At 35.7% G+C, this 20,173-nt stretch overlaps 1 protein-coding gene across 2 annotated transcripts; it reads right to left on the bottom strand.

Annotated features, from left to right (window-relative positions):
- Positions 1-316: 316 nt before the first annotated feature.
- Positions 317-20,151, bottom strand: acox1 (acyl-CoA oxidase 1, palmitoyl). Of its 2 annotated transcripts, none has more exons than XM_028018247.1 (14): positions 19,930-20,151; positions 18,165-18,324; positions 15,575-15,735; positions 11,705-11,812; positions 11,479-11,598; positions 11,275-11,390; positions 10,350-10,519; positions 9,126-9,288; positions 8,211-8,401; positions 6,496-6,675; positions 4,309-4,414; positions 3,283-3,426; positions 2,379-2,585; positions 317-1,852 (listed from the first exon to the last, which is right to left on the bottom strand). In XM_028018247.1, the coding sequence occupies exons 1-14, from the start codon at positions 20,036-20,038 to the stop codon at positions 1,802-1,804; spliced, it is 1,986 nt and encodes a 661-aa protein (XP_027874048.1). In that variant the 5' UTR covers positions 20,039-20,151; the 3' UTR covers positions 317-1,801. The 2 variants fall into 2 exon arrangements, with proteins under 2 accessions (XP_027874048.1, XP_027874047.1); XM_028018246.1 differs by lacking the exon at positions 15,575-15,735 and adding an exon at positions 14,394-14,554.
- Between the last annotated feature and the right edge of the window lie 22 nt (positions 20,152-20,173).

Here is a 20,173-nt window from a genome sequence, read left to right as displayed (position 1 = left end):
ACCTTGGAAATTTGTGAGTTTGAATAGAAAACCTTCTGGAAAAGAAAATCCTGCAATTTTTAGGTTATTCTCAGAAAAATTCTCAAAAACAAAATCAGGAAATGTATGTTAAATTTGCTAGAAAGAACTCATTTTGAGATTCGTCATAGAAATTTGTCCTTATTTTTTCTAGAAAATCTGCTAGATTGTACTATAAAATGGTCCTATGTGGCTGCAGAACACATAAAACTGCCCCTTTAAATATTGGCAATTAGTCAGAAAATTGCAATCAGTGCAGTCCTAGTCTCTATTCAGAAATATTGATAAGAATCTTGCACTTTGTTACATTATTTTTATTGATTAAATTCTAACAGTATTACCAGTGTAAATCAAAATTCATCAAAAAAAAAAACTACACAGCATCAGGAAAAACAATACAATCATTTCTTTATTTTATTACATTCTTTTTTAAATGACTACATTTTAGATTAGCACAAAATAATTTGAAACGCACAAAAATCAAACAGCATGAGATTAACGGTTTAGTCAGTACATGACAATAATTGTTAAAATCACAAGTTCACCACTTGTGAAAATACAGATGCTAGTGTGCAAAAACACCTTCCTGTTAGATAATGAAAATAACATTTCATCAGGCACATATTGATACACTAATCAGTTTTAAAAGTTATAGTGACAATTTAGAGCAAATTAAAATGAATTTAATTCGGTTTACTGTAATATAAGCACAAAACAAGAATCAGTCTGGTATTGGTAAAGTAAAACTTAGCAAAGTGAAAGTATTCTTTAAAGTCCTGAAATGTGTCCTGTTAAAAGCAACAGCTTTAAAAATGAAGCTATCCAGATGTGCAACTTTTTAATGCGTCAGCCCCACATAGTAGGGATGGATAATACTAATGCACAGACTCCACGCTGCGCATAAAAAGTGGTTTCTGTCACCTTTTACTGATGCCAGGAGTTCAAAACGGCTTTCCTAAAAGATTGTTTTTGCACAGGACACATTTTACCTGCCAATCAAAACAAACTGTGATTTTCAAACACACAGGAACATTCATAATTGAAATAAAAATGCAAAAAGGGGAACTAAAACTATAATCCCAAAGTGCATAATTTAATCCCCAGCATCAAAGTGTTCTCCTGTTATCTTCTGGTGAGCCTGCTATTTGTGCATTGATCTTAACTTTTATTAACTGGATTGTTGGAGGAAAGCCAACAAATTCAAACTGATCAAAGTTCAAAGAAGAAAGGAGGAGAAGTTCAGAGTGGGAGAAAGGTTAGATCAACTCCTTCCTCAAGTTGACGATGCCTGTGACTCACCAGATGTTTGGGAACATATATATATATATATATATATATATATACACACGAAATGTGCAATATTTCTAATGGAAATCTGTTGTTAAATGGAAAAAAGCTTCCATATTTTCAGTCTCAAACACAATACTTTCATTAACTATTTATTATTGGAATCATATCAGCAGAATTTAAATAAAACTGTTTGACTGTTTATCATGTATTCTTAATTGTCATTTCTTCTTTGTTTGTTTTAAAAATGTCTGTATCTGGTGATGAAAGACATTTTTGGTCTATTTCCCCATCACCACCATGACGCTCCAGAGTTATCTGCCGTCTACCAGGAATTTAGTCGCGTTTGTTGAGTTAAACTGACATGGATGGAGTGCTAAAACTGCGGTAAATACCAGCAGGGAAATCCATCACAGAGTTGATTTAACTAGTTACTATAGAGGAGGTTTGTGCAGCTAAAGGTTCCCAGCCTTTGGTGGAGGTCCGTTTCATCAGCTTACAGTTTGGACCGCAGCGGCTTCAGGTACTTCTGGAAGGATTCATGGACCTGAAGGAAAGAGTAAAGGAGGGAAAAATCCACAAATATCAAAAACCAACATGGACGTAATCATACAAAAACGTTTCAGTTTTTATTTCTATATTCTTCCTGCAATCTGAGTAATGAGATCAATGTTCACTAAGAATAAAAGCATTCTTGGAATTCTCTGAATTTTCTAAGAATTCTGAAAAAAGTAAGAATTCTGGGTAAAACAAAAGTCATAATTCTGAGAATTCTCAAAATTTTCTTAGAATTTTGAGAAAAAAGGTCAGAATTCTGGGATTAAATCAGAACTTGCAAAATTATGACTTTTTTACCCAGAATTCTGACTTTTTTCCTCAGAATTCAGGAAAATGTCTGCAAATTCTGACTTTGTTTCTCAGGATTCTGAGAATATTCAGGTAATTCTCAAAAATTTAAAAGAATTCTGAAAATTAAGTGAGAATTTTGATATTTTCCCCAACAATTGTGACTTTTGGTCTCCTAATTCTGAGATTAAAGTCTAGAGAGTGTGGTGACTGTTCTCTTTTTTTACCTCTGCGGCATTAAGAGGTGAGCGGCGAGCCCACTCGAACATGTTCTCGTAGACGTTTCCGTCGTAGCGTCCCAGAACCGAATTCAGCTTCTTGTCGTGGATGTCGAAGGCATCGACCAGCGCCACAACGTTGGGTCGCAGCTGGGACAGAAGCTCTTTGATACGAACCGAAATCTGCAGAACCTGGGGCACGCTCACCAGTCCAGTCTGCAAGACAGAAAAAATGTTTACCAGAATCAGCTTTACTAGCTACTTTTGTGCACAAAAACAAAAACAATATTTTTCACTTTGCTCTCGATGTACAAACATCTCAAATATAAATATACAAAATTTGGAGGAAGATAAAAAAGATTTTTTTTTCTGTTTATGTAGGCTTTTTTCTTGTAAATATGTATATATACAGAATGTTTTTAACAAGAGAAGACAAAGTTAAATTAGTGCAAATAGCGCTGTGTAAAACCAAAATAACAGTAAATGTCTAAACATGTTGTGTCCAGAATGTGTGGGGTCTGCAGCTATGCTAGCTACACTTTTCCTGAACCTAGATCTGTAGAAATCTCGCAGAACTGATTGTTCGTTACAGTATTTACTAGCGGTACCCAGATACAGATTATTACTTACAATAAAATAGTAATATTTGCAGCGTTGAGTAAAAACGCTGCAAATATCGTATCGAGTATTTGTGCTGATATCAGCGCAAATCAAATGCACTTTTATTACTTATTTTGTAGTGTGGAATGTTAGAAAAGGTTAAGAATAGTCACCCAACCGTTGCCAATTTAGCAAAAGTCGCTATATTTAGCAACTTTTCAGACATAAAAATAATCGGAACTGGAAGGTCAGGCTTCTTAAAGATCTGTGTTCGGTCAGAAAACTGGAATCGGTTCACCGCTACTTAACGTACCTGCAGAAAGTCTCCAGAGTTCTTTGTGATTCCATGCATGGCGTAGAGCAGAGCCAGCGTTGACAGCACAGAGTGTATTGCTGTGTCCCCAACGCCTTTTAGCTTGTCATTAAAGACTTTCACCACAACATAGTGACAGTGGGCCTAAAGAGAGACGATATCAGGGAAAAATAATCAATAAAATGAAGTAGACACTGTAGGATAGAAAAATCAGACTGTTAAAGGCAAATTAAAGGAATTAGAATCAGTCAATACAGACTCCTCCCAACAAAACACAAGAAAAGTTTAAAAAATTACAGCAAAATATCTGAACACAACAACACATTGGTTCAAAATTTAAATAGAGGAATATGAAAAAGGTAATTTACATATTAAATTATGTTTGTAAAAGCAGCTCATTAATGTGTTTTCAAATTAATTCACTATAATTGAATCAATGAGTCAGGTTTATCTGTATCACACATTTCAGCAACAAGGTAGTTCAAAGTCAATAAATGAAACATTACATTTTGTCAAGTGCCATCGTTAAAAATCATCATTACACATCAAAATGTTGGACAATGTTTCTCTGATTATGGTTCAAAATCAACTCCAAACAGCTGGGCTTTTAGTCTGGATTTAAAGGAGCTCAGTGTTTCAGCTGTTTTTCAGTTTTCTGGAAGTTTGCTCCAGATTTGTGGTGCATAGAAGCTGAAAGCTGCTTCTCCTCGTTTGATTCTGGTTCTGGGGATCCAGAGCAGAACCAGAACCAGAAGATCTGAGAGGTCTGGAAGGTTGCTATGACAACAGCAGGTCTTTAATGTATTGTGGTGCTAAATCGTCCAGTGATTTATAAACTACCAGCAATATTTTAAAGTCTATCTTCTGAGCTACAGGGAGCCAGGGTAAGGACTTTAGAACTGGGTTGATGTGCTCTACCTTCCTGGTTTTAGTCAGAACTCCAGCAGCAGCGTTCTGGACCAGCTGCAGCTGGAGGATTGATTCTTTAGATTTCTTCAAACTACAAACTGATAGACATGAACTTACATCCGAGGCTCTGACCAGGTCGATAGCGCTGTTGTTCCAGGCGTCCTCCTGTGACTTCCTGCGCTGCAGCTCCTGCTGGATGCTTTTTGCCGCCATTTCAACTAAACTACAAACACAAACCTCCATTAGTAAACGTGCCGTTCAAAAAGAAATGCAGTCTTCTCCTAACTACGCTCCATATGAAGATAATTTAATCACAGTACGTTTAGGAACAGTTCAGAGGCTTGTTAGAAAACATCAGAGGGCAAACTGCATCATGGAGACCAAGCTTAAAATCGAAAGCGTATGGGAGGATTTTGATGGTTTCCAAGACGATGGCTGCCTGTCTAAACTGAGCACAAGACAACCGAATGGTTTGGATTCATGTGTAAAATGATCCAGAGCTAATTCTCCATTCAATCTGTCTGAGCTTGAACTACTTTGCAAAGAAGAACGGACCAAATTTTCAGTTCCTAGATGCAAAATGATGGTAGAGAAACACCTGGAAAGATGCGATTACAGTAAAAACTTGGTTTCAAAAACAGTTATTACCTCAGGAAGCTGAATACAAGACATGTAAATTATAGAAAACTATCAAAACTCACTTATTCTGCTTAATCTAATTTCTTTCTACAATTAATTGTGTTTGATATAGTTTTTACTTTATTGTTTCCATTTCTTGTTCGGTGATCTTAAGGTGCTTTGAAAGCCACCTTCAAATAAAATGTGCTACTACTACTACTACTACTATTAATCCTTTTTTGTCTACTTCATAGTCAAGAACTACTTTGAGTTGGTCGAATAAAATCCCAACAGAAAATGAAGCATCCAAGTTTGACCTTTGTGCCTACGCAGGGTTCTGACATGTTTTCAAAGGTCAAATTCAAGCAGTTCTAAATTATTTTGTACACCATAAAACACCTCAACACCAACAAATACTGGACTAATCAAAGTTTAAAACAGCTCTCATGATATGGCTGTCTGCATATAAATAAATATGTAACAGAAACAAGCAGGATAAATGCTTATTTCTGCATTTATCCTGCTTGTTTAGTTGGGTTTCGTTCATCTGATATCTGAAAGTAAAGCACCACGTTTGGTCTCCCTCCGACAGGCTGACAGAGACTCTTTGTGCTCCGCACAGCTGATACTCGCAGCAAATGGATTTAGACTTGACTAAAGTGAGCAGCATGCAGTGATGTAATCGGATATCATCTTACTCCGAGAAAACAATAGAGGCAGAACTACGACTGAAGCCAATTAAACACCATCGTGTAGAAAAACGTTATTCCATTACAAATGACCAACTTTTGTCCCCTTGCTACTTATTGGGTGGAAATAAAGATTTCATTATAATGAAAACCAGGTCAGATGTGTTTTTTGATGCATGCAGAAAATTTTTTCTTTCATCAATTAAAAAACAAACATTATATTCTAACTAACAGAGGCATTGATCTACAAAATAATAACCAATTAGAGAAGAGAACGAACATCAACAAAAATAAAATAAACAAAACAAACCACATTAAAAAGGATACATGTAGGAATAAGATAAAACACAGAATATAACAAAATGGCAAAATGAAATTGTTTAACATTTTTGGGTTAGGATTTATTTTTCTTTTAATCTTGGGAGTTATTTTCTAATTTGCATTATTATTTTCCTTTTCCCTAATATTCCTTGTTTTTCTTAGGTCACATATTTTGAGAATATGGGAAAGAAAAAAAAAAAAATAATAATAATAATAAATTATTTAATAATTATCTATTCAATTATTAATCAATACTATTATAATTAATTTATTAAATTATATTAAGCAATAGTTTAATAAATACATTATTTATTTTTTAGTCTGAAAGTCTGAATTTGACTTTAAGATTTTGATCTTTAATCTCAAAACATGCCAAAAAAAGACTAAATAATTAGATAAATTATTTAGTCTTTTTTTGGCATATGTTATTTTTATTTTGTTTGAGTAATTAAGTAATAATTGCATTAATTATTTATTCTTTTGAGATTTTATTTGTAGGTTCTTCCATTTCCCCTTTGAGGATAATAAAAGGTTAAACTTTATTTTTGCTCTCAACCTTTTCAGTCAACAGGACGTTGGCGCCCCCTGGTGTTGTGCATTAAAAGGAAATATATATTTCTGAATCTTTGCGTTGCACTGATCAGGGTAATTCTGCTCAGTGGAGGTTGTGACTTACGTTGCGGCTCTCTGCTGGTAGACCTGCACCAGGCTGCTCAGGTCATTGATGTCCACCAGGGGGCGCCTGGAGGCCACGGCCTGCGGCTGGACCCTCCGGTTCTGGGACTCGTTCAGGTACGACACGATGCCGCTCAGCTGCTGGCCCTTTTCAGCCTGTCGGTAGCTCTTCACCAGATATCTGCACACATGAATATTGCAGATACTCACACACACGGATATTAAAGCTTAAAATTAAATTGAGGAGCTTCTGAAGTGAGATTATCTAAACAGAAAAAGCCTGGTCGAAAAATATTTATTGTGTTTAACAGGAGCTTGGATGAGGTAGGAAAAGGATTATGACCACTGAACAAAAAATATTCTAAATTTAATCTATGAATTCTGAGAATAAAGTCAACTTTCAAATATTAAAGTCAGAATTCTGAGAAAAATAACTTTACTTTTCAAATTCTGACTTTAAAATTCTGAGAAAAAAATCTTGAGTTCAGATTTTGTTTTTCAAATTTTGAAAAAGTCTAAAGTATGATATTAAACATAGAAGCTAATTTTTAAAATTCAGAAATGAAAGTTAAAATGTTGAGAAAAAAATAAAATTTGATTTTTTTTCTGAATTCTTATTAAAATTTCATTTCAAAATTCTGAAAAAACTCAGAATTCAGAATTAATTTTTTCTGAATTTTAACTTTTATCTCAAAATTCTGATATTAAATTTAGATCACAATTTTTTTTAAATCAGAGACTGAAGTCAGAATTTTGAGATGTCAAAAATTTTGAAAAAAGGCTAAATTATAATGTACTTAAAAAGGTGATTTTAAAAAAAATTCAGAGATTAAAGCTAAACCTTTGAGAAAAAAAAATTTAATTAGATTTTTTTCTCAGAATTTTGATTAAAGTTAAAATTCTGGAAAAGGTCAAAATTCTGACTTGAATCTCAAAATTCTGTCCCCAATCTCAGAACTAAAGTCTGAATTTGACGCTTTTTCAGAATTATGAAAAAAATTCAGAATTCCGATTTTTTTTCTTTCTCTGAAAAACTAAAAAAATTCTGATTTGAGAATTTTGGCAAAGAAAATGTCAAAGCTCAAAGAGAAAAGTCAGAATCGTAATTTATTTATTTTTAAAATTTTTCTTAGAATTCTGAGATTAAAATCAGAATTCTGACTGGCTTTTTTTTTCAGTGTCCCTAATCATTTTCCGTACTTGGACTGAAAAAGCATGTATCTGTTTTAATCAGTGCCGCATGTCTGGATCTGTACACTGTGTTCAAGGGGATGGTTTAGTGTTGCAACAGTTCATGTTGGCGGTGTTGTTGACACTTGTTAAGTTTACGTCATAAGAAGTGTTGAGTTGCATTGAAACACCAGGGAAAGCCACAAGTATCTACATGAAAACAGTTGCATCATTTTCAAGTCATTTGTTCCTTTGCAGAGCTCACTGCAAACTGACTCTCCCATTTCATTCCCTCCCTTTCACTCCAGCTTTGTTCCGTCTGTGTGAACGCCATGTTCAGGTATGAACTTCCTGTGAGGGGGAACATTTCTGGAACTGGTTGCGGATCCTCAGAGGGAAACAAAGACAGAATATCATCTGACAGGTTTCTGAAACTGATCTGCTGGCCTTTACAAAAAAAACCCAGCCGCCATGATAAAGGTCGGATTGTTTCTGTGTCCAGCTGCTTTTGTGTTAAACTCAACCCAGGCAGACTGGGAGCTTTACCTTGCAGTCTGCAGCATCATGACTGTGTTCTCGCCCTCATAGGTGCAGGTTGGGGTAAACTCTACGTAAATATCGGGCAAGGCACTGCTGCGGGAGTAACCGTGGCCGCCGCACGACATGCGGCACACCTCGATGGCGGAGTTGGTTTCCCAGGTGGTGAAGGCCTTCAGGCCCGCAGAGAGGGCATGGAGCTGCAGAGCAGAGGGAAAACCAGGTCAGAGGCTCCGTTCAGGATGAATATTATTAAATACTTTAAGATAAATTAGTGATTCACGGTTCGCACACATCTTTCCCACAGTAAAATTCAAGCATTTTCAAAGTAAGTTTTCAGATTTTTTCACCTTCACACTTTGGAGATAAAATAAACAAAAACAAAATAACTAATGAAGACAGTTTTAATTCACTATTACACATAATTGATTACTGTTATTAATTATGTCTTGTAAAAGTATTCTACGTAGCAAGGACAAAAGAAATTTAACTGTAACAAAATTTTACATTTTGAAAATTCTCTCAGACACAAAACACAAATTTAACAAAAAAGATCCCTCAATTTCAACAACAGTAACAAATAAAGACTGGGCAATATATCATGACAAGTTTAAGCCATAAGCATTTCATATTAGGCAATATTGATAGTTATTGGTTTGTTTTTTATTTTAATTATCTAAAAAATAAAACTCCCATTCACAATGCAATTTGAATAAAAATACCCACATTTATTACACTGAAACTCTTTACATTTCATTCTCTTCAACACTGCAGAGTTCTGGAAACTTTCCCAACTTTTCTTCTTTGATTCTTGAAAAGGCACAAAAAGTTATGTGTTGCATGTTGAATAAAAAAAGGGGCCTAACTATTGCACCACCAACCAAACGTAGATCAGTAAATATCAGTGATCCGACAGGTCCGTACCTCGGGCAGCTGGTTGAAGTCTCCCTGGCTGATGTCTTCAGAGATCCGGTGGTATATCTCTGTCATGTACTGGCCGACAAACGTGAACGCGTAAGCCATGGAGAGCAGAGGGAAGAGCTTGTACTGCTGCGTCTGGTAGTCCAGGATCTGAGGCTCTGGTTCTCTGCAGATTGGAAACACTGAGGTTAGATTTTCCTCTGCAGGAGGATGTGGCAACAAATCAGATATCTAAAAAAGACACAAACACACGGAACAATTTCCACTTCCTGCAGCACGCTGAGGATTCTTGATCCAGTTTGGAAAAATAAAAAACGCTAAGAACTGTGCTGCAGGTGGAGATTCAGCACCCAAACTTAAAATAATTCACATTTAAAGCCAAAAAACACTTCAGGTTTATCATAATAATTTAGTTAAAGTGATGTAATGTGTTTTCCAAGCACAAACCCCCATTTTGCAGCATGATCACGTAGCTACGTTACTTGATATATTACATCAAGTAAAATTATAAAAAATGTTACGCCTTGAAATCACAATAATGCTCCTCCATTATGTTTGGACTGAGAAGTTGCATTTACAATGAGCTTAGCAGATGCACAGTTTCAACAGGTTTTTGCTACTTGCTGCTGGCTAGTCTGAAGGAGCTGAGGAAGTGTTTTGGGTAAATAGCCGGCGCTTGGTGACAGCAAGCCTTTGGGCATCTGAGCCAGTAATTCAATGAGTCCCCCAAACATGGATGAAGGGATCAAAGCAACTCCAGGTGTGTTTTTGATGAGGAAATAACATTATAGCCTGATGTAAAGCTAAAGAAGTTGTTGATGTTATGTAATACTTTTCAAACTCAACCCAAACCCAAACCGTTTTTAAAAAAAGCCAGTTTTGCTCAGATGTCAACTTCGAGCCACTTCACTGTCTTTTCTTCACATCTCTGCTAGTCTTGCTAAATCATATTCATAATACAATTAAAAGGTTCAATCAGACAAATAAAAGCCAAACAATACAATTAAGTACCTCTGCGTTTAATAAGTATCATTAGTCAAAGATGAGATAAAAATATGAAAAACCAAAACATTTCCCCCCCATCTTCAAATTTCTTTTTTGCCCCTAATGTTTTTCAAGATTGGAAAATGATCAGAGTGGATTCCCAGTTGTGTGTAAATTACAAGTTAAATACACGTAAAGTGATTTCTGTGTGAAACCGTTGTGGTGCGGTGTGTGTCGACCGACCCCGGACGGATCTCAGACTGGTGGCGCACGGCGCTGTAGCGGATGGCGATGGTGCAGGACTTGGACAGGGTGCGAGCCGACTCGCCTACAATCATGGAGCGGACGAACACCATGGTGCCATAGGTCAGCTTGGAACTGGGCGGCTTCACGTACGTCCCGTCCGGCTCCACCTGGTGGGGAAAGGATCCCCAGTTTAAGCTCAGGATTACTGCCACTTACTGGAAACAGCATTTTAAGGATTTATCTAAACAGCAGGGTGGCAACAACGTTAATATTTTACATTTGGTACCAATCTGAAGAAAAATATTTGATACTCAATTACAATTTCATAATTTTGTCCAAAAGCATATAATTAACTATAATTTGGTAATATTTTAACCTTAGTCATGGTAAAAACAATAAGTAGAAGAGAATTTAGCTCTCATTTAATAATATCTATAGATCTAGCCATCTAGATCAGGGGTCTCAAACTCCAGTCCTGGAGGGCCGATGCCCTGCAACTTTTAGATGTGCCTCTGCTGCACCACCTGAACAGAATGATTAGGTCATTAAGACTCTGGAGAACTGATCTACACAAGGAGGAGGCAATTCAGCCATTTCATGGCAGTCAATGGTCATAAAGTGCAGTCTCTTATCCTATTTTTATATTTTTTTTACTCTAGTCTAAATTTGCCATTTGCATTTATCTTGAAGTTGCTGCTGGTACATCTAAACTCGGGACATTAGAGAATATTTCTATCCTATTTTAAAATCCTTTATGGACATTCTTTTCCATTGTGTCCCAAGGGTTAATAAAGAACAACCAAAAGCGTTGTGAATTGTAAAATCTCAATCAGATCTGGCAACCCTGTTTTCGACATAACTGAGTTTTAATGTTTTCAAGATCTCTATGAATATTATCTTTTCAGGAAGACAATCAAATCACCTTGGAGTATTTCATCATCATATTCTCTCGAGGAATCCTCACATTCTCCAATTTCAGAAATCCGTTATCAACTTCATTAAAGCCAAACTTGGGGCCAATATCACCGACTACGATTCCTGCAGCAGAGAAGCAGAAAAGAGCATGAGAGACGGGTGGATTTTCTACAAACGCTACGTCCAAAGAAACCAGACAAACTGAGTTTACCCGGCAGAGGTTCATGAGTCTTCATGTCACGGATGGGAACGATGAACGCATGCAGACCGTGGCAGTTTCCCAAACTGTACAGCTGGGCCAAAACGATGGCATGGTTGGAGGTCTTCCCAACTGGAACATGACAGATGACAGAGAGGGGATGATTTCTGCCTGAAAGCCCAGACCATCGGAGGGTGGGGTTATCAGGCTGCAGATCTGTGGCTGTGATTGCACTTACGTCCTCCAGGCCACCATTTGATGGAGCTGACGGTGGGACTGTTCAACACAAACTCCTGGGTGGCCGGATCGTACGTGGCTGTGGTCTCCAGGCCTCTCAGGTGTGTCCCTGCATCCAGAAAACGTATAAATCCCCACAGAGCTTTGGTGAAAGTACAGTAATATGGAACATTAGGGATGCACGATATTGGATTTTTGATCGATATCCGACATGACGATGTACTAAAACTCATTAATGCCGATATTTTGTTCCTATATTTATTTACTGAATATATATATGGCTTTCTCTACTGGGGAATTATACTACTGTGTTATCTTTGTCACTTTAGCCTGCTAAAAAAACGCAAATACTAAAAAAGAGGCTGAAAATGATGCAACACTTTCAACTTGCATTACGTTTAATGTAAAATTCATGACACCTGCTCTCTCTAAGACAATGACAACACTCAAACAGAGCAAATTTGACTTTGTGCTGCAGCCATCATTGTCACTGGTTTGTCACATAAAACCAAACCAGTAAGTCACTTTTATATCAGTGAGTTATTTTGACGGAATAGCCGATGTCTGATATAAAATTTTACAGCTGATATTTGCCGATACCATGCCAATAATATCGTGCATCCCTATGTAATATATTTCACAGTTGGACAGCATAACAACCTGCTAAGGCCACTTGGGTTCAAATTATCCCCAAAAATGTATCAGAAATTATTTAAATTCAAAAAGCCTATTCAATTTGTAGGTACAACACAAAGGAGTGATGCAGCTTGTCGTGTTTGACAGATCTCAACGTAATTAAACGCCATAATATGGCAGTAACAGGTAAACACCTGTCCTTAACCAACACTTCGAGGTGAAAGAGAGGAAAGACGGTTCATCTAAATGAGGCATTAGATGCAGCTGTTATTCTAGAGGTGTAAGAGCAAAAATTAAGGGAAGAAACGAACATTTAGCTCAAAGTTTTTAGTTGCTGTAGATGGAAGATTATCAGCTTTAGTAAATCAAACTTGAATTTTTCTCATTAGAGGTAATAAACAAAAGCTACAACAAGCTAAAAATGAGTTTTAGAGTCAGTCTCAGAGCTGAAATGTTTTACTGTCAAACAGTAATCCTGAAAAAATTAACCATAGATCAGGGGGTCTGCAACCTGTTTGAACCTTTCACAATGGCTCTTTAACACAGCAAATCATAAATAACTAACTAATGTTTTTAAATATTAACAAATGCTGGTAGTTTTTCCAGTTTCTTCATGGAAAAAACTAGAAAACCTTCTGCAACAGAATAACACTAAAAGAAGTCGTTATACTCTTTAGACGCATCGTTGGAAACTATATGCTGTTTCTTTTTTTTTTAAACAAAGTTATTTCAACAATGTGATATCAAAAATATTATCCACCTCCTATTAAAAAAGGTTAAATACAAATAAAATTATGGTTCTTTAAAAATTTCCTACAGTAAATATTTATCATGAAAATTTTGCTGCTCTAAAAATATTTTGTTTAGAAGCAAAAAATGTCTCTTTGAATCATCATTACAGCTTTGTAAGTGTTTTACTACAGCAGCCTGATAAGGCAAAGCTCACTATTGTTATTAAAATAATTTATAGTTTGTTTATTTTAATTAGAGATGCACTGATCCACTTTTTTCACCTCTGATACTGATATCTGAGGTTTAGAAATGGCCGGTACTGAACCGACACAGACAAAACAGAGCTAACCTGACTTAAAACGTTTCTTTTTTTAAACACAGACATAAATATTTTATAGCTCTGCACCAGTACAGCCAATGTAAAATAAATGGTAAAGAAACTGAAACTGACTAAAACTACATGTTTTTGTCAGCAAATCTGCTTTCAAATGATTCATAAAGTGCAATTAGAAATTCTAAATATAAGGCAAAATAAATAAAGCATGATGTCACTCAGAGCACAAACTATACACTGCAAAAACACAAAATCTTACCAACTATTTTTAGTGTAGTTTTTAGTGCAAATATCTTTGGACACTTGAAATAAGATCAAACTAACTTACAAGTAACTTTTCAGTAGGAGCTTGTTTTCAGTCAATACTTCTTTAATATTGATGAAAAAGTATTAAGTACATTGGCAGATTATTTAACTTATAAGTCATTTTCTCTGTGTTATAAGTGAAATAATCTGCCAATGTAACTAATACTTTTTCCAATAAAAATAAGGACATATTGACTTAAAACAAGCTCCTACATCTTGCTGGAAAGTTCCCTGTAAGTTAGTTTTGCCTTATTTCAAAAGTCCTAAGATGTTTGAACTAGAAACTAGACTAAAAATACTTGGTAATATTTTGTGTTTTTGTAGTGTAGAATGAGCCTGAATTGATCGTTGTCACCAATACCAGATCTGGAGGGGTTTTTTCGATATTGGGACCAATACAGATATTAATATTAGATTGGTGCATCTCTAATTGTAATGGGATTAAGCACTGGGAAAGATCCTGAGAGTGGGAACTGTTCAACACTATAAGGAAAAAAAAAAACTCACCCTTTAAGTTAAATTTTAAAGATCCATAAATTTACTTCTTTTTTTTCCAAAAAAACCCTGATCAGACAGAAACTTTTAATTAACTCTGATTTTATCAAAACTAATCACGAACTTATTGAGAATCGTTCCTTTAACAAAAACACTGCCGGTTTGGACGGCTCCGCTCTTGTTTTACCGTGGCCGATCTCGGTCTGAGCGTAGGTGCCGATGATCTCTAGGTTCCAGGCGGGCATGAAGAACCGGTCCATTTGAGCCGGGCTGGCCTGGTTGAGCAGCGTGGGCAGGAACATCGCCAAATGGAGGTCCAAGGGCGATGGCCTGCCGGGGTGAACACAACTAGGCCGCGCAAGACGGGGGCGGGGGCAAACAGAACAGAAGAGCAGGAGGGAAGGATGTGGAAAAAGGTGTGAGGATGGAAGGCATCCCATAGAAAGTTTAAGCAAATGAATCAGAGAAAAGAATCAATTTTTTTTAATCCCCAGAGGAGAAATGTGAATGATTTGCATGGTTCAAGGTGACGGAGAGGAAACAGTGAAAAGAGAAGACAAAACAGCTTGTGAGCATGACATGCATATTGGAATAGTTGATTCAAGCAAATGATTGTCATTTATTGAAACTTCACTCCTTCATGTTCCATTTAAATCTCCCCTCAGAGTCTGAATGAGTCTGAAATTTGGTCCTGAACCAGAGCAAAAACATTTACAAATCACCAGAGCATCAGTCCAAAACGTGGAAGTAGCTTCTTCTCCTCTCGATTCGGACCTAAAGCAGGCAGACGGTGCACATTCAGAGGCCTCATTGCCTCCCCGATCACACAATGCTGCCTGTTTACTCTCTACATCCCATAATCTCTGGTCGCCATGGATCTCAGCAGCCAATCCAAACGCAGACTAGGAAGGCTCAGATTATTATTAATGTGAATTATTTGCTATTTTTCCATGATTTGTAAAAGATGGAAATCAATTACGAGGCACCGATCAGAGCACACAAAGCGTTGTGAGTTATTATAATACAGAAAAGAGAGTAAAATAAGAGGAAGTTTTTGAGCTAACTGATGACGGTAGCAGGCTCTGAGTAAAACTGACACTATATTATGATAATTAGTTCACTATGTTAACTCTACAACAGGTGCAGAGGCATTTTAGGACAGTATAGTTAGAGCATCATCTCTTATTAGCAGATAAGATGCCGTCCTCGACTACGTAATTCAGATTTGTCAAACACGCACAAGAACTTTCCATCGCTCCCCATTAGCACCAATCAATTTTACATTTAAAAAATGTTTGTTTTCAACGTCAAATAAGGGCCTCATGAATCGATTCAGTACATAATTTAGCTTCAACATCCAGGACTGACCGTGACCCATCTCAGTTTGGGCATATGTGCCCAAAACCTGGAAGGACTCTGCCAGAGGCAGCCATTTCTTGGCCTGCTGGGGGTCGCACAGTCTGCGCAGGCTTGGGATGAACATGACAACATGCAGCCCGAAAGGTTCCTGCTGGTTCCCTCTAACCATACTGGATGAAGAGGAGTTGAAGTTCAGGTTCAATAAATCAACAGACAACATACACATTTACTGCTATTAAACAAGATATATGAAGGTAAAAGTGACCTATTGAACATTAATTCAGCCTGACGTAAAAAAGACGTTTCAGTGGTCAATAATTTAACTATTATTTACACTGATGGAGAAGTTCTATCAGCAAAAATAATAATAAATAAATTTTATAATTGTTAAAAACTTTATTTTGGTGTCTTTTCTATTTATTGAAACGTCAAAGGACTAAAATTCCCAGTGATAACATCTATAACTATGTCTTTTTTTTAATATGTTATGATGTATTCATCCACATTTTGTAAACATTTTGTTTTTCTCTCTTCCAAAATGTAAAAATAGAAATAAAATGGTGGTTCTGTAATAGGGGTGGGCATTTATTGTATCAGTTACCAATTATTATTACGATTATTGTGAAGAATTTATCATCATGATAAAAATTTTGATTTATTGTTTTCTTGATAAATTCCAACTAATAATGTTAAATAAAAAACAAAGTTAAAAATGGTATTTTTTTTATTTTTCGCTAATGTTCGTTCCACAAGTGCCTCAATAAATATGCAGCTGTGCAACTTAGTGAATAAATGACACTTTTTTCATCCTGAAAAAGCGTATTTCAAATGGGAATGGTTTTAAAGAGCAGGATTTGTACTTGTTGAATTACAACAAATACAAATGTTGCAATAAATACTTTATTATAAAGTTGCATAAATTGTAGGTAACTTTATGCAAAGTTTTCCCCAGAAGACTTGCTAAGCCCGGTGGATGGGCGCCAGGGCAATCATTCATTCAGCGGGCCGTCGAGTTTTTCAGCTAAAAATGTTTAAAACATCACTTGATAATAATGTGTTATTAAAAAAATGAAAGATTAACAACTGAACACCAACTATAAACTATAAAGTCTTAAAAAATACGAACATTTTATAAAGACTTAAAAAAATAAGCATTGCTTAGCCTGGTGGGGGCACAAGTAAAGCCTGGTGGCCCGCCAGGCCTGTAATACACCGGTGGAAACCCTGTTTATGCATTGACAGCCATAAAGTTACCTAAACAAGAATTAATAAATATTTTTATCATATTTTTTTTTGCTATCACAGTAGTGGTGATAAAATTCTAAATCAATGTCGCCCACCTCTATTCTGTACAAATTACAACAAATTTCCTACTGTAGAAATTTATCAAAACTTAAGTCTTCTTTTTCCACAAGGTTGTGTAACTTTTGCATTTCTAAAATAGTTTTATTTAGCTGATAAAAATGGCAAACCAGTGATTTGTTCCACAAAATCCCAATAAAATAGATTAAAGTTTTGCAACGTGACTTATGTGAAAAGGTTGAAGTATGAATCCTTTAGCGAGGCACTGATTAAACTTCTCTACTCTTCACTGTAGAAGTGATACAAGCTGGCAGCCACTCAGCCTTTGACACACTTTTAATCTCTACTGAACTTTGCTCAGACTTTTGTTTGCTTCAAACCCACAGACATTTTTCTAGACTGTCCATTATGCTGAATATCAAATTAAAGCAACCAGTGATTGTTTTGTTATGGCGACTGAAAATCTGCAGCTAACCTTCTGACTAAGATGATTAGCTTCCTGAAAAATGGGGCCTATTTGGAGAAAATTTTAATCCATATTGCTTCCTGATTTTAGTAGTTATGTCATTTATTGTTGGGTGGGTTTGGATAGCAGAGAATTTGACTGTAATTATAAAGTTCATTTAGTGATTTTAGAACAGCTTTGCACTGTAGTTACTTAATGGTATACTGTCACAACAAACAATAAATCAATTAATCACATGATAAATTAAAACAAACTCAATCATTTCCATTTGCATCATTAACCTTTTTCTTTTTCCTATTTTTTTCTACCAATATTGGTCTTCAATTTGATGCATTTACCTCAATGTACCTTTTTTTAAGGACAATTGTCCTTAAAAAAAGAATCTTAATAATTCATTTTATTAGTTGTTTCTGTTGTTTTGTTTATTTATTTTGGATATTCAAAATGTCTTCTAGCTCCAGTTTTAAATGTTCATTTGAAACTAAAGTTTATTGATCTTTGAGAATGTGTTCTTGCATTATTATGCCATTATTACTTTTATATTACTTAAAAATGGTTTCAAAACAACAATATTATCGTTTATTGCAAAAACTTCTGTTCAGCAAAATATGTTATCATGACAGACCTATAGGTACACTGCAGTCCTGTCTGGGAAATATTTAGTCTGCTTGATTTGAAAATAATTTCCTTTCATAGATGAATCTATAAACAGCGTTTCTTTTTTGAGAGCTTCAGTTTTTGGTTAATGTTGAACTTTTTAGCGTCACTTTCTCACAGTGATCAGACGGCAGAGAATCGTTTTCTTGTTAGCGTCGTTCTCCGTCTGCGTACCTTTTGTAGTAATAGATTTCCTCCGGGTCGGCGATGCCGTACTCTCTGAGCTTCAGGACCATCTGGGCGCTTTTTCGAACGGCCTGGTCGTAGCGTTCGCTGCGAGACAGGAAGTTTGGGTCGTCCTCGTGGAAATCTGGGTCACTGAAAACCAGCGCCTCTACACAAGACAAACAAAACATTAAACTACATGTCAACAGCTGAGAGAAGGAAACTTATGAGTATTTTTTAAGTATGGTCATACAAATCTAATGAATCACTTTTTACTTTTGTACATTATTTGACAGTAAATTTCAGAAAACCAAAGAAATACCAATAAGAATATAGTGTGTTTGAATGTAAATTTTAACTAAATGTTGACATATTTATTTTCTAAAGCTGGTGTCAGTATTAAAAAGCCTTTGTAATCAAGGGTTTTAATTATCTCCATTTTTTATTTTATTTACCTGATAATTCCCCCTGCTGTCACTTTCGTTTTGCCAGAGAATCAGAAAAACACAAATAAAGGACAGAACTGAGAAATTTCTCCTTCCTTTCGTCAGTAGCATTCAGGTCAAATGCTTCAAAATAAATCTAAATTTCTTTTTTCCATTGGTAAATATTTTGATGAGAATATTCCTACTTATTTATTCCTCATCTGTGCTTCCATCATCTGCAACCTTTATCATTTTGGGCTTTGGAAACTGTCCAGTGTGAACATCTGAGACAGAAAATACTACATCATATGTAAAATAGAAGTTCATAAGCCTTGAAATATACTACACAATATTTACTGCACTCCAAACAGTTCATAAGGGTACAAATATTGTACACACATGTTACCCTTTTATATAAGTCAAATCATTTCTTCCTAATCTCCGTCTGATTTTAACTAAGCTGAAAAAAGTGCAGAAAAGTCCATAATACTGTCTGCTGAGTTTACTTTATACAACAAAATTTTGAGAGTTTTGATGGATTTTATTAATGAGGGGGGGGGGGGGGGGGATTATTTAATAAAAATCATCTTTAAAAAGTCTAATTAATTTGATCTCCAGTTGGTTTAAAATGTTCAGCAACAGAAATAATTATGTAAAAAAAAGAAAATACAACATGAATCAAAATATTTTTGATAGCAAGAGACCAAAAATGCTAAAAGAAAATGCTGCTCAGTTCTTTAAAATATCCGCTTTAGCTGTTTGTTCTTGGCATTTTCATGTCTTTCTAAATAATACTTTAGAAAGACTCATAACATATCCAAAAGGAATAACATTAACAGTGTAAAGAACATACTTTTTAATTAAGCCATTTTTCCTGTTTTTTTTTTATATAGAAATGTAACATGCCATTGAAGAAACTGTACTAAACATAAAAACATGTTCTTCAAGTTAAAAATCTACACAAATTTCTATTTTTCTTTAGAGTCTTGGATCTTTTCTGGCTCTAAACACGTATGATTTGCTGAACTGATGGTAACTTTTATGGTAGTAAAGGTTGCTGTACCATGATAATGCATTCTACTTTACAAGGCCTATTCAGTCACGATCCAAAAAACAGAAAAAAATATAACGTTAAACATGAACTTGACGTGACTCAGTTGACTTATTGAGTAATAAAGATCTTTTAACCTTGGTAATAATAATTTCTACTTGTACTAGCTGCAGCCTGACTTACATATTAAAGCTAATTGGTAGATAACAGCTATTCAAATTAATGTAGCAGTTTCTAATTGCAGTGAATTTGATAAATGTGCACAACGGCAGCTGTAAAAACTACATTTCAAGCTCACCAATTTGTCGTCTTCTTTTAGTCTTTTCCGGGCCTCCGTCCAAAATGTAGGTAAGTTTTTCGACGTCAAACGAAGCATTTTGACGTTCTCGTGTGATATCAGGATTCATGGCTCTGCGAATTGAGCGAAAGCCTCGTCTTTACAGGCGAAAAATGAGCTAAAAGGTGTTGAATAATAAGTGGAGGTACTCCGGTAACCTGCTGGACCTGGTTAGTGTCTCTACTGCGCAGCCGCAGAGAGGTGG

This window comes from Xiphophorus couchianus, chromosome 5 (assembly GCF_001444195.1).
Source record: "Xiphophorus couchianus chromosome 5, X_couchianus-1.0, whole genome shotgun sequence".
NCBI lineage: Eukaryota > Metazoa > Chordata > Actinopteri > Cyprinodontiformes > Poeciliidae > Xiphophorus > Xiphophorus couchianus.
Note: the sequence above shows the minus strand (reverse complement) of the source record. Positions and strands in the feature narration are given on the sequence as shown.

Bases quoted from the DNA above. Each gene is read 5' to 3' on its own strand.
- acox1 (XM_028018247.1), bottom strand. From the start codon at position 20,038: ATGAATCCTGATATCACACGAGAACGTCAAAATGCTTCGTTTGACGTC. The intron at 6,676-8,210 runs GTAAAGCTCCCA...TCATGTGTGCAG, and splicing joins ATGATGCTGCAGACTGCAAG to ATATCTGGTGAAGAGCTACC. The intron at 2,586-3,282 runs GTACGTTAAGTA...TCTGTCTTGCAG, and splicing joins ACTCTGGAGACTTTCTGCAG to ACTGGACTGGTGAGCGTGCC.